The 13319-nt window shown below is 40.0% G+C and overlaps 1 protein-coding gene across 1 annotated transcript in view; it reads left to right on the forward strand.

Moving 5' to 3' along the window:
• The first annotated feature begins 753 nt into the window (after positions 1-753).
• The window catches only part of SCML4 (Scm polycomb group protein like 4), a 57707-nt gene continuing 45141 nt past the window's right edge, over positions 754-13319 (forward strand). The window contains exon 1 of the mRNA XM_081036616.1: positions 754-945. Coding sequence (XP_080892742.1) covers positions 790-945 — 156 coding nt within the window. The 5' untranslated portion in view covers positions 754-789. The remainder of the gene's footprint in view (positions 946-13319) is intronic.

Genomic DNA, 13319 nt, shown 5'->3' on the forward strand with positions numbered 1-13319 from the left:
CACCATGTAAATTTTCACATAATTGAGATCATTTTTTTATGTGCAATTTGTGTGATGCTTGTTCCCTCGACCTCACGCTCTTAAGGGTATTTTTAAAGGCTTTTGTTTAGTTGATTGTTTTCTTCTGTAGGTAAATCCAGTATTCTTCTATTGCTTGTTATTTGGGCTATATCCATCTTATTTTTGCAATTCTAAATCATGTTAAAATGAACATTTCTGTGTGTAAGTCTCTGTCCACAATTTGATTGAGGGACATAACCACCTTTAATACAATTGATTTGTACTGTTAAATTTCTTGGGAAAAAAATTCATAACAATTTATAACCCAACGAAAGGGATAATAGTGAATATGAGAGAATGGCTGTGTTTATATAATACTATTATTACATAAGTTCAAAGTTGAACTGAGGAAACTGAGGCACAGATAAAGTTGTCTTGTTGCTGGTGACACTATGAACTGTGTTTGGAGCTGGGAATCTATTGTCCTCTCCACCTAGCCAGTATCTTCCCTACTTCACTATAGTCCCATGAAAATTCACTATCCTTGAAATTATATCAGGAGCCCAACAGCATCATAAAAGCTCCTAGTGGCGCCTGGCTCTCTCGTTTTTGGTCTTCTCCTCCAGGAAGGGTGGTATGGCCAAAATCACTAAACCAGATCCATGTTTGCTTTGCAAACCAAACAAACACTTGTGTTTTTGTTTTGCTTTGTGTCTGGACTAATTCTTAGCACCTCTTCTGCCTGTGAGCGATTTGTTACTTCCTTCTGTAAGACTGGCACCAGCAGAAATGCAGTCTCAGAGGATCCCCGGGAGAAAGCGAGGCCGACCCCCACTTCACTCAACACCTATGAAGATGGCAGTTCATAATCTTTATTCTGCTTCAGCTGGTTCTTTACCAGCGGTGAAGATCCCAAAGAAAAGAGGGCGGAAACCCGGGTACAAGGTATGGCTCCATCATCTCCTTTCTCCAAAGTGGTATTGGGCTGGGGCACGGGTGCTTGGGCAGCGCTCCACTGCACAACGTGACGAAAGCTTGGGTTGGGAGCTGGGTAAAGACAGAATCAATAAGTTTCTGTCAATGGAGCATGTGATGGACGAGGCCATCATTGTTACCACGTGGCCACACAAAGCCTGCTATCGCTGTCATGAGCATTTTTACAAGTGGAGAAAGCCAATTACACCAGATGGGGAAAGTTGTAAGGCAAGCAGATTTGAGGGTCAGAGCTAAACACACATGATTCAGTCTTGCATCTAAATTAATGTTTCAGACACTGAGCTCTCCCCTGACTATGCCTACTGGGTGGCTCTCGCAACCACTTTCCAGAACTCGTTCGTCACTTATTTTGGTAGAAGCAAATGATGTTCTCGAAACATTTGAATTAATAATGTGAGCAAGCTAGTGTCAGTGGACATAGAAGAGTTTTCGCAAATACAGCCTCAACAAGGGAGACTCATGGTGAAAATGCAGGGTGTTCATTCATAGTTTCCTGTTTATAAAAGGTGCTAATGTCAAGTTTGCTTATCAGGAGGTGTATCAGGCCAAATTTAAATCCTGTGACCCTTTTAAGGATCAATGATTTGGAGCGGCTGGGGGTGGAGAATAAATTCTCTGATGTAACTGCAATCACATAAAACAACCCAGGCCCAAGGATTAGCTTCCCGTCTAAGATGTTTTTGAAGACACTACTGGACTGAGCTTGTTCTCCACAAGCCTTTCGGGCATTAGCTAATGAGCTTCCGAAGTTTTCTTTCATTTACTTAGCTTGAAATAAAGAGCTTATGTTTCCACCTTGAGATCTGAATACTCAAACCAAAATGCAAATTGGCAATTAACTCCCATAGATTTAGGAAAATGTATGGAAATTATTTCAGGTCAGCAGAAAGACAAAGCTTCCGGAAGAGCTAGTAATAAATTCAGCCATTAGCTCTTTGGTTCTCCACAGTCCTTCCGACTGCTTGAAAATAAAAACAGTAGGTGGGGAAAAAGTGACTCAAAGTTATTTGGGAGGGGGGGTCATTGGTTTTTGTAAAAGAAACTTTTATTCAGCTATCTCCTGGGGTAATTTCTGTCACTGGTTGTTTTTCTAACAAAAAGAGCCTCCTTCTTCTTAAGGGCACACCAGCTTCAGAATTATGTTTGAAGCTGGCCCAGGGCAGGTCTCCCTACCCAGCTACCTGCACAGTTACTGGGATCTGGGAATTGCATCTGGAAGGTTGGAGCTGGGCAGACTTTCTGTTTATAGAGCCAGGGATCAAGTCCAGGATCTGAAGAAACACACTGAAAACTTTCCTCTTCTGTTTGGCCTTTCTCCTACTCCCCTGGGATCTGTGACCCAAGAATGAAAATTACTGACAGACACAGCATTTCTGAGGCCAGGAAAAATGGAAATTCACTCCACGGAATGAACCCAACTTTGCAATTTTCCTGTCTTCTAAAAAGGGCAGTTTTCAGTGCTCCTAATGCTCAGAGACACCTCAGGGCAGGAAGAAAGCTTTTGGGATGGTTAACTGAGGATCCAGGCCTTTCCCAAAGGAGGCAGGTCTCAGGCCTATGCCTCACAGGGGTCAACTGGTCACAGCAATCCCTTGAGTCTATCTCCCACATATTTGGGGAAATGTGTGGGAAGGATATCAGATGAGCAGCTCCCTGGACAACTCTCCAAGCCATGGGCTTAGTGTTGAAGACGAATAGCTTCAAACCAGGTGCTAGTCTGCATGAAGTTTCAGCCCACTCATGATAACATGCAAAAAATGAGAACCGTTTGAAAGTCTTCATAAAGCTAAAATGATTCCGCTTAAAGAATTATCCTTCATTCGAAATACCTGCTTCCTACTATTTTGGTGTTAAAGTGTAGTTTATTTCACTTTATTAAATGTTGTATATTGTCAGGGTTTGGCAAAATAAAATTAACAACCTATTAAGTTTCCCCAGTTTTGCTTTGACAATTTCTTTAACCCTGAAGCCCCACTTACCATTAACAAAACGGTTTTCATTGTGGAGAATTTAGCAAGAAAACTGTACAGTTTTATTCCATTTACCAAATGGCTACTAATTTGGCAATTCTAACAATCTGGGACACAGTTGGGGAGCTAGAAGTTGTTTAAAAAAAAAACAACAACAACCAAAAAAACCCCTGAATAAGCAAAGTAAGATATTTCTTGGTCTACCATTAAAGATCTTGTTTTTATTACTAAGAAAATGCTTTTGATACCTCCCTCAGAGTCTGTTTGCTTTTACTATAAACATATTTCTTACAAGCTCAATTATAGCAGTTTATTAACAGCCTTAGATTTGAAGGGGAGGATATTTGAGGGAAGGAGACTTCAAACAGAGCTGGACACCAAAAGGATAATAATAATCATTGTTATAATTCTATGATAATATATTGATAAATATAGAATAAAATATACAATAGTATCAATATTATTAAATAATAAATAACTATAATTTTGTCATATCAATAACATTATGATATACAGAGGGTGCCAAAAAAACGTTTTAAGAAAGAAAAAACTGTATTAAAATTACACCGATGGTAACCACTTTGAGCACCTCTTGTAATTGCAGAAGTCAAACGTGACTTGTATTCGTCTTTTGTTACTGGTATATATTGAGTATTACAATTTTAATAGTTTTTTTATCCTTCCTTAAAATATGTATACTTTTTTTTGGCACCCTCTGTATTTCTAGTAACAATATTATCCTAATAAAACGATAAGTGTTTGAGCCTTTGGCAGGCTCGACACCAGGAGATTCTGAGGACATCCGGTTACACTGACTATTTCACAGGTCTATGCTATTTGATGTTTGTCACCTCTAGCCTGGTGTTGTTCCAAGCTGCTTGGTCGATCACTGTGCCCGTGCACATGTGCAAACTCCGGTCTAAGGAGGGCACAAGCCTCTCCCTTAAGACCCGTTTATAGCTAACACAGGTGTGACATTTAACCCCTTCTCTGAGTCTTGAGAATAACATGAGTGAATTATAGGCAGAAAAGGAAGAGTTCATCTGGCAGTCAGACTTCAGTGCTCCGGAGTTCATAGGTCATGCCTCCTCCCTGGGCCCATCTGGCAATCCCTTTTTTCACCCCTGCTGGCAGCCACATTGCTGGGACATGCTCACTGCTGTGAGGGCATCATTTTATGGTTTACTGCCCCTTTCTCACCCGACTCCAAGGAAGCAAACACCTTTTAACATCATATTTTCTCTGAAGAGCTGTATTCTGACTGCCGTGAAAGAGCCTTCTTCATTATCAAACAGAATATTTACATCTCAGTTTGAAGCATCTGCTATTAGTTTAGGTCCTTCATTCAGAGTCTCTGCAAGGTCAACAGGTAGATTCCATGGCTAAAAAGACCATCAAAGTGTTTTTAAAGAGATTAAGAGAGAGGGTCTGCACCAAGGAGAAAACCTAGCTTCCATTCTGTAGACGCAGATGATTCAATGTCTCCACAGTATGGGATTTCCAGTTTCTGTGTCTTTATAATTGGGATTGTGATATAAGCAGGAAAAAAAAAAGTACTGTGTTTTTAAAATAGCCATTTGTTCCCAATATGTAATAGTAATAATTAATAATAGTAGCAATATTAGTCATATGTAACATTTATCGAGCATGTCTATGTTTCAGGATGTAGGCCAAAGCACTTTATGTGCTTGATAGTAAGTTTGATAGTAAGGGGAGTCAGAAAAACTTCAGGAATTACCCATTAATCAACCAAGCCCCACAGCCTGAGGTCACTTATCTCAGGCTAACACTCCTCTAGACGTTGCAATCTATTTGTATTCTTGTTCAGAATAGTAATAATGCTTCTCAATTCAAAAAAGAGTAAATTCTGTTGTGTCTGCTCTGTTTAAAGAATTAAGAAAAGTGTAACGTGTTCTAGAAAGAATATCACCCCTGAAATATTAAGAACAAATTGTTAAAATGTTCTAAACTGTTGGTAATTGTATTATTCAAGATACAAAGTCACCTGCTATAACAAAATCGAAATAACAGTGGCTTAAAGTAGACACTAATTTCTCTCTCCTGTTAAAGTCTGAGAGGGCTATCTGTGGCTGATACAGAAGTGATCCCCTGGTAAGTCCAGCACCCATCTGGCACTGCATGTAGTTTTTTTACAACATCATTGACTCTATTCCCCGTACTGAACTTTACATCCTGTGACTATTTTGTAACTACCAATCTGTACTTCATAATCCCTTCCCCTTTTCCACCCCAACCCCCCTCCCATCTAGTAATTTATTTTCATAGGGCACTTTTAATGCAAAGATCTTTCAACTAGGATCTCAGAATTAACTGAAGCACGTGTGGCTGAAGCAGACCTCAAGGCCAGAGGGTACCAGCCCCTCCTTCCTTTGGTGTTTAATCTCTTCCACAAATGTAGGGAGCAAAAGGTATGAGTAGACCCAGAAACAGGCTGATTCCTAGGAATGGAATTAGGTCATTGGCTACAAACTTGTTGTTGGAGCTGATTTGCAATTCCAACAAGCAGGTTTTGAGACTAAAGTCTGAGGCTGAGCACTGTGAGGTATTGAGTTTTCCCTGACGGTGCCCCTACAGCATCTCCTCAGAACCCCGAGGGAGTTTTGTATGAAGAATGAGTATGAGTCTAAAGGAGGAATGTGCCCTCAAGGAAAGCTATGAATAGTGACATGGACAAAGCAGTCCTTCTTAAAAAGGCCTGGGAAAGGAAAGGAAGGGAGGGAGAACATGATTTTTTAAAAAATCTGGTATGTTAGGTTCCTAGAGCTGCTGTAACAAAAAAGGACAAACTGGGTGGCTTAAACGATAGACATTTACTGTGTTACTGTGTTCTGGAGGCTAGAAATCCGAGATCAAAGTGTTGGCTGTGTTGATACCTTCTGAGAGTTGTGAGGGAAAACTCTGTCTCAGGCTTCTCGCCTCGCTTCTGGTTACCTCAGGCATTGCTTTGCTCTTAGATGGCACTCTCCCTGTGTGTTCACATGGTCTTTCCTTTGTATGGGTCTGTCCCATACCCTTTGTATGGGTCTATAAATTTCCATTTTTTATAAGGAGACCAGTCATATGGGATTAGGGCCCGCTCTAATGACTTCAGCTTAACTTGGTCATCTGCAAACACCTTATTTCCAAGTAAGATCACCCTCACAGGTACTGGGATTAAGACTTTAATAACTTTTGGGGGGACACATTTCAACCCATGCCATCCAGTATAGTAGTCCTTTTCTTTTGTCATTTAGGCCATTTGTGTTTAAAGAAATTATTGGTAAGTTTGGGTTTAAATCCATACCTTATATTGTGTATTCCATTTGTCCCATTAATTCTTTGTTTCTTTTACCTGTCTTTCCTGCCCTCTTTTGAAATGTTTTAATTTAATTGTTTTTCTACTCCTTGAAAGTTAAGCACTCTGTTTTCTATTATATCACTGATTGCTCGAGAAAGTGTAGCATGCTTACTTACTAGAGTTTTCTAAAGTTAACCTTGCTGTTATTTCTTCCCCAATAACACAAGGACCTTGGGACACTTTAACTCCATTCATCTCCCCATTTGTATATTATTCTTGTCACACATTTTAATTCTTTTTTATTTTTTTAATCCCTCAAGACATAATTATTTTTATTTCATGCAGTCATTTTTATTTAGATTCACTTACATATTACAACTTGTAAAAAATTCTTTATTCCTTTTTGCATATCAGAACTTCCCCCTGGGATCACTTTCCATTTGCCTGAAATACATATTTTAGAAGTCCTTCTACTGATGAATTCCCTTGGTTTTTGTTGTCTGGAAATTTCTTTATTTCGTCTTCATTTTTGGAAACATAGATTTTTGCTGGGTGTAGAATGCGTGGTTGTTAGTTATTTCCTCCCTTGGAATAACGTTAAAGATGTTATTCCATTTGTCTTCTGATGTCCATTGTAGAGAACTCAGCTCCCTGTCTCACTTATTTGAGTGTTCCCTGGGAGGTTTTGTATTTTTAAGCTACTTTTAAAACTTTTTTCTTTGTCTTTCGTGTTCTACAATTTTATTTCGTTGTGTCTACCTGTGGATTTCTTTTTTATTTATTCTATTTAGGATTTGTTGGGTTTCCTGAATTGTTGGATTAGAATCTCTCATCAGCTCTGGAAAATTCTCAGCCATTATCTTTTCAAATATAACCTCTGTTCCATTCTCTGTATCCTTTCTTTAACCTTTATTCCATTCTCTATATCCTTTCCTTATGAACCTCTAATGTTAAAACTATTCATATTTGTCATGTTTTTAAAACTCTCCTCCATAGTTTCATGGATGTCTCTGTGCTCCTTCTTGGATAATTTCTTCTAACATATCTTTATCTCACTAATTCCCTTTTTATCTATGTTTAATATGCTCTTAAATCTGTCCATTTAGTTTTTAATTTCAGTTATCATATTTTCCATCTATAGAAGTTAAATTTAGTTCTTTTTCAAATTTGCTATGCTTTTTAAAATTAGTTTTCTGTTTTCCAGAGATATTTTATAGCTTGTCCTTTATACCTTTATCTATAGTATCACAATTGTTTCTTATAATTTAAGTCTGATAATTGAAATTTCCTAAGTATTTGTGGGGTTTTATTGTTCATTCTTGCTTTGGTTTCTTGTTTTTCTTGTGTGTTTGGGTATTTTGGACCATGTTATTCATTGACTTTGAAAAATTATTTTTGTAACTTCTTTGAGGCCTTTCTTCAGATATGATTTGCATTTACTTTTCCAGGTACCAGGGGGCACTGCCAGGTTGAGTAACTTTTTAAACTAAATTCACAGTCTGAAGTTCTTTTGATTACCCAAATTCTGTGAATTTGGGCTGCAAATCTGTGTGAGGTCTGACTTGTAGCAATATCTTTTCAGAGATTTTACAAACCCCCTCCCTCAGTGTCACTGCAATTTTCCTTATAATTAGGAATGGGTAGAGGTAAGGCAGAACGAGTTTACTGCTGGCTCACCCCTTACTCTGAGGTTGTAGCCCTTTGGGTGAACCCTGGGCTCTGTAGAAATTCCCAAAGCCTTGATTTTACCGATATTTTGGCGTGATTATTCTTTACCTATTGTCAGCTCCTCTATACTTTTATTAATCTTACATTTGATCCACTATTTGTAGTTGTTTTCAATAGATCTAAATAACCTAGTCTCCTGTATTTCCAGATACAGAACTCCAAAGACATTTAGGAGGCCATATTTCTTCTAGTCAACATTCAAAATATGGCACTGACACTGGTTTTGCCTCAAATTCTTTAATGTTTTCAAAAGTAGTCTAATGTAAGGTACATGTACAGCATTATTTGTTGAAAAAGAACGTAGCAACCAACAACTCTGCCCCTTTTAATGGCTTTGGAAGATGAAGTCCAGAGGTGCTGAGGTAGTTGTTCGGAGTGAGCCACGTGAGCTGGCAGCAGAACCACGATTAGAACCCAGCCCTGTCTCTGAGTCCTGTGCATTGGACAGTGTGTGGTTGGTGATTGGAATCATCAGTTCTCAGTGTCCATTTCCCAGATGAGGAAATGAGGATGCTTCCCTTCTCTTCATGTCCTCGCCAGAAGTTCCATATGGAACTTTTCCTGTCCTATCCTGAAGGCTGACTGCTTGAGTATTAGAGCAGGAATGTTTTGAAACTTAGAGGCAAGCCAGTATTACTGCTCTCCAAAGTTATCAGAATTAGCAACAAGTAATATGCTAATGGTTTAAAACGAATGTACTAAAATACACTACCAAAACAAAGGTTATGTGCATAAATCTAGAAGTTACCCTTGATTTTGTGCTTTGTCTCACCTACCAGATGAATTCCAACTCCCAAATACACTCTGAATCCCACTGATTCTGCCTCCTCTCCTTCTGCCCTAGATCACTCACCAATGTCTCTCCCCTGGTCCGTGTGATAACCTCCTTACTAGTGTTCTTTCTCCACGTTGCCTCCCCCCATCCATTCTCTCTACAGTAGCCACACTTAATCTTTATAAAACAAAACCTGAGTTTGTCTTTCTCTGCTTAAAATTGTCTGTCTCCAACTCTTAGACTAAAATCCAAACTCCTTAATCTGACTGTACACATTTACAAGAGTAACAAAGTACCATAAACTGACTGTCTGAAAACAACACCTCTAGAGGCTTGCAGTCAGAAGTGAAGGTGTCAGCAGGGCCATGCTTCCTCTGACGTCTCCAGGGGACGATCCTTCCTTGTCTCTTCCGAGCTTCTAGTGGTTGCCGACCTTGGCTGTAGACACTTCACTCCAGTCTCTGCCTCCGTTGTCACATGGCTCTCTCCCTGTGTGTCATGATTATTTCCCAATTCTCCTCTTCTTGTAAGCACACTAGTCATTGGCATTAGGATCCATTATAACCTCATCTTAACTTGATTACATCTGCAATGACCCTATTTCCAAATCAAGTCACATTCACAGGTACTGAGGGTTAGGACTTGAATGTCCCTTTTTTGGGGGGAACACAATTCAGTCTACAACACTGACTTAGAAAGCCCTCACAATCGGACTCTGACCACCTGGTAAACCTCACCTTGCGTCATTCTGTTTCTTGTACACAGTGCCATCCACCCAGCCCTCCTGGTTCCTTAAAGAAGCCATGCTTCAGGAGGTTTACATTGGCACTCTGTCTGCCTGGAAAGTTCTTTCTCCCGTCACTGCAGGTTCCCTTTTGCCATTCAGATACTGATGTAAATGTCACTCCTTATAGGCCTACTCCGAGCACATGGTCAGGAGGCCTTTTCATCACATCACCCACCATATTTTACTATTCCGAGTAGTACTTATCACAACTTGACATTTTTGTTGTGTGTTTGTTATTTGTCTCCTCCTACTATGATATTAACTCATTGAGAACTGGGACCTTATCTTCCCCATTCACAGCTGCATCCCCAGCACCTAGAACAGTTCCTGGCACACAGTAGGTGCTCAATGTTATTTGTTGAATAAATGACTGCTTCACGGAATGAATTATTTTTTCTCTGTTTTAAATTTAGCTTTAATGATGTGACTTGGAAAGGGCAGCTCCTGCTTAAGCAATGCTTAGGGACCATTGCAAGATGTATTGGAAGCATGTTTCTCAGAGGGCATCAGCTGTGAGGTATGAGGAAGTGGGGGTGGGTTTGCAAAGCTTTGTGAAGATGTAATCCCAAGTGGTAAGTGTAGAAAATGCAGATGTATCCTAGAAAAGATGAGTGATTTTCTCCTCCTGCCATGGCTTTTCCAACAAGAAACTTGGAACTCATTTGCATTTCTGAAATGTCAAGTAGCAATAATAATACTAACAGCAATAATGATAATATACATTTATTGAGTTCTCACTTTGCATCAACCCTATGTTTAATGTTTACAGTGAATTCTTGTCACCTCTCTGTGAGGAGGTATTATTATCCTTACCTTACAGATCAGGAAAAGCAGGCTCCGAAAGAAAGCCCACATAACGAGACTTAGGACAGGGTTAATTGAGCGCTGACCTGAACTTTAATCCAAATGGAAAAGCTAGGGTGCTATTGTACGTGTCCACCACCACCCCAGACTTACTTTTACACTTTGCTTTGTTGTTGGTTGATCCTCTGCTGATATGCAGGCAGACTTTACACATCTTCTTACTCCGCCAACCACAAGCTCTATCCTCTGATTACCAACCTTTCGCTGTCAGTCTCTCAAACACCGTTTAGTTAGTACTTCTATTTCTGTCACACTTGCATATATTTAGAAAAATGTTTGAATTTTACATCACTGACTCCTTCTCCTTTCATGTCCCCTGTCTACACATCTCAGTTTGCAAACAGATGCCCTCCCAACTCTTTCCAGTGATTCTCTAACAAATGTCTTAGAGAAGGTCCTCCCCTGAAAGACAGCTGGAGCAAGAAACTCTCTAGGCCTTTATTTTGGATTTATAAACAAAAAAGCAAGAGGCACTGATACCAGAATCCCCAGCCCCCTTTGCTGGAGACTCCAGCTGGCAGGGCCTGGCTCTTTACTCCTCTGCTTCTTCCCACCAACGCTAACCCCACCAAGCACAGCCCCTCCAGCCACTGGCAACCACGCCGTGGAAAAGGAGTCACCAAACCTGTTTGATGGAGATTTTGAACTTCAGGTAAAGCTTCCAACTTTGCCAGCATCTGTACAGGGTTGTTGGCTTTGCAGGCCAAGGATTATCTTCTTTATGTCAGAGCTAGGAGTACTGGGCAGTGAATCTTCCAGTCTTATGCCTTTCTTTCCTCCTTCCTTTCCAGTTTACCCAGTTTCTTCGGCCAGATCCTGTTTTTAATAGTTTTAAAATAAACTATATTTTAGAATAATTTTAGATTTACAAAAGAGTTACAAAGATGGAACTAGAATTCTCATATACCCACACCCAGTTTTCCCTATTGTTAACATATATACACTACTATGGTACATTTGTCACAACTAGCCACCCAATAATACGTTATTTTTAAGTAATGTGCATAGTTGGTTCAGATTCATTAGTTTTTTCCTTTTCCATTCCACCATCCATTCAGGATGCCACGTTGCATTTACTCATTGTGTCTCCTTAGGCTCCTCTGGGCTGTGAAAGTTTCTCACACTTTCCTTGGCTTTGATGATGTTGGCAGTTTTGAAGAGTATTGGTCAAGTATTTTGTAAAATGTTCTGCAGTTTGGGTTTGGCTGATGTTTTTCTCATGATTAGACTGGAGTTTTGGGTTTTGGGGAAGAAGATCTCACAGGTAAGATGTCGTTCCCATTATGTAATATCAACAGTATATACTATTGACAGGGCTTTTCACTGTGGGTGGTGACCTTGATCACCTGGCTGAGGTGGTGTGTGACAATTTTTCTACTGTAAAGTTGCATTTCCCACCCCCATTTCCACACTGTCCTCTTTGGAAGGAAGTCACTACGTGCAGCTCACATTTAAAGAATGGGGAGTTATGCTCCACAATGAGATTATTTGGAATTTTTATGCATAGGAGATTTTTCTATTCTGTCCCATGTATTTACTTAGTACATCATACATGTATGTTAGTGTGGAGTCATGGATATTTATTGTACATTGTGAATTATAGCCCATTACTACATTCTTTGTTTGTTGCTTGTCTTGCTCCAGATTTGGCCACTGGAAGCTCCTTCGATTGATTCCTGTGTCCCTATGACCTACCCTCATCATTGTGTGCTTGTGTTGCATTAGTTCAGTATTTTCTTACTTACTGGTACAACCAGATTCTCCAGGCTTATCTTACCTACTGTCTGCCCTAATCCTATAATCAGCCATTTCTCCAAAGAGACCTAGTTCTTGTTATTGAAGAATGCTATTAGAAAGCAAGACAGGAGCATTCCGTTTTATTTTGTCCATTTGAAAACAAATAAACAATTTTTGTTTTTGAAAACCAAACAATGACAAAGCCACACATCTTGCCAGAGAGCAGCTGGGACAGGTCAGGGCATTATCCCACACACACGGGGAGAGGCACTGACAGACTCGGCCCCACATCATACCAAAGGATGTTCCTAGCAGTGGGCTCCTATCTATTTTAGGATCTTCCTAAAATCATGGGTGACCACCTTTTCTAGGTTAGGTTATTTTTGATTAGTTATAATAAACGGTGAGATAGAAATTTTAGAATGCCAAGTCAAAGGGTATTCCTGCTGATTAGTTATTCTCTTACCTAGAGGGTATTTTTTAAAAGTCATATACCACCCATAGCTGCATGAGATTTTTTTCTTTGTTCAAATGTCCCAGCAGTTGTTTTAGAGGTCGGATGAATACAGACAGTTTTCCCTGCAACCAGCTGACTTATTCCAATACCTTTAATTGCTTCCTCTGGGCAGAAAAGATGGCCACAGGTAACAGCCAGTTTTAATTATATCGCTTCATTGGAGGTGAGTTCAATGGACAGATCTTGCTGTAATAAATGTTAAAATAGTGGGCAAGCATTAGATATTAGGGTCGGTATAAGGTTTACATGAAGAGTAAACAGTGTCTGGTTATCTAAGACTTAGCTGCCACCACCATCATCATCATCATCATCATCACTGTCATCTTTCTAGGGAAGGACTACAAGGATCTTGGTGTGATTTGCTTAAAGACTACAGAGGGTAAAACGACCACTTGCCAATCCTGTTCTTCCCCACCATCTCGTTCTCTGAATGTAGCGGATCGGAGAGCTTTAAGCCCTTCAAGGAGGATTTAGCCAAGGCTTTCCCAGCGCCTCTGCCCACGGTCTTCAGGGCTTGTCACCACTGGCCTCTCCATCACAAGCAGTGCAGAGCAGGACATCAGTCCTAGCAAGATTATCAGGGGGACTTTTGGAGCATGACCTGGGAGAACAGGCAGGGTAGCTGCAGCCCTCGTCACACTTGGCAG

This window comes from Rhinolophus hipposideros, assembly GCF_964194185.1.
Source record: "Rhinolophus hipposideros genome assembly, chromosome: 3".
Taxonomy (NCBI): Eukaryota; Metazoa; Chordata; class Mammalia; order Chiroptera; family Rhinolophidae; genus Rhinolophus; species Rhinolophus hipposideros.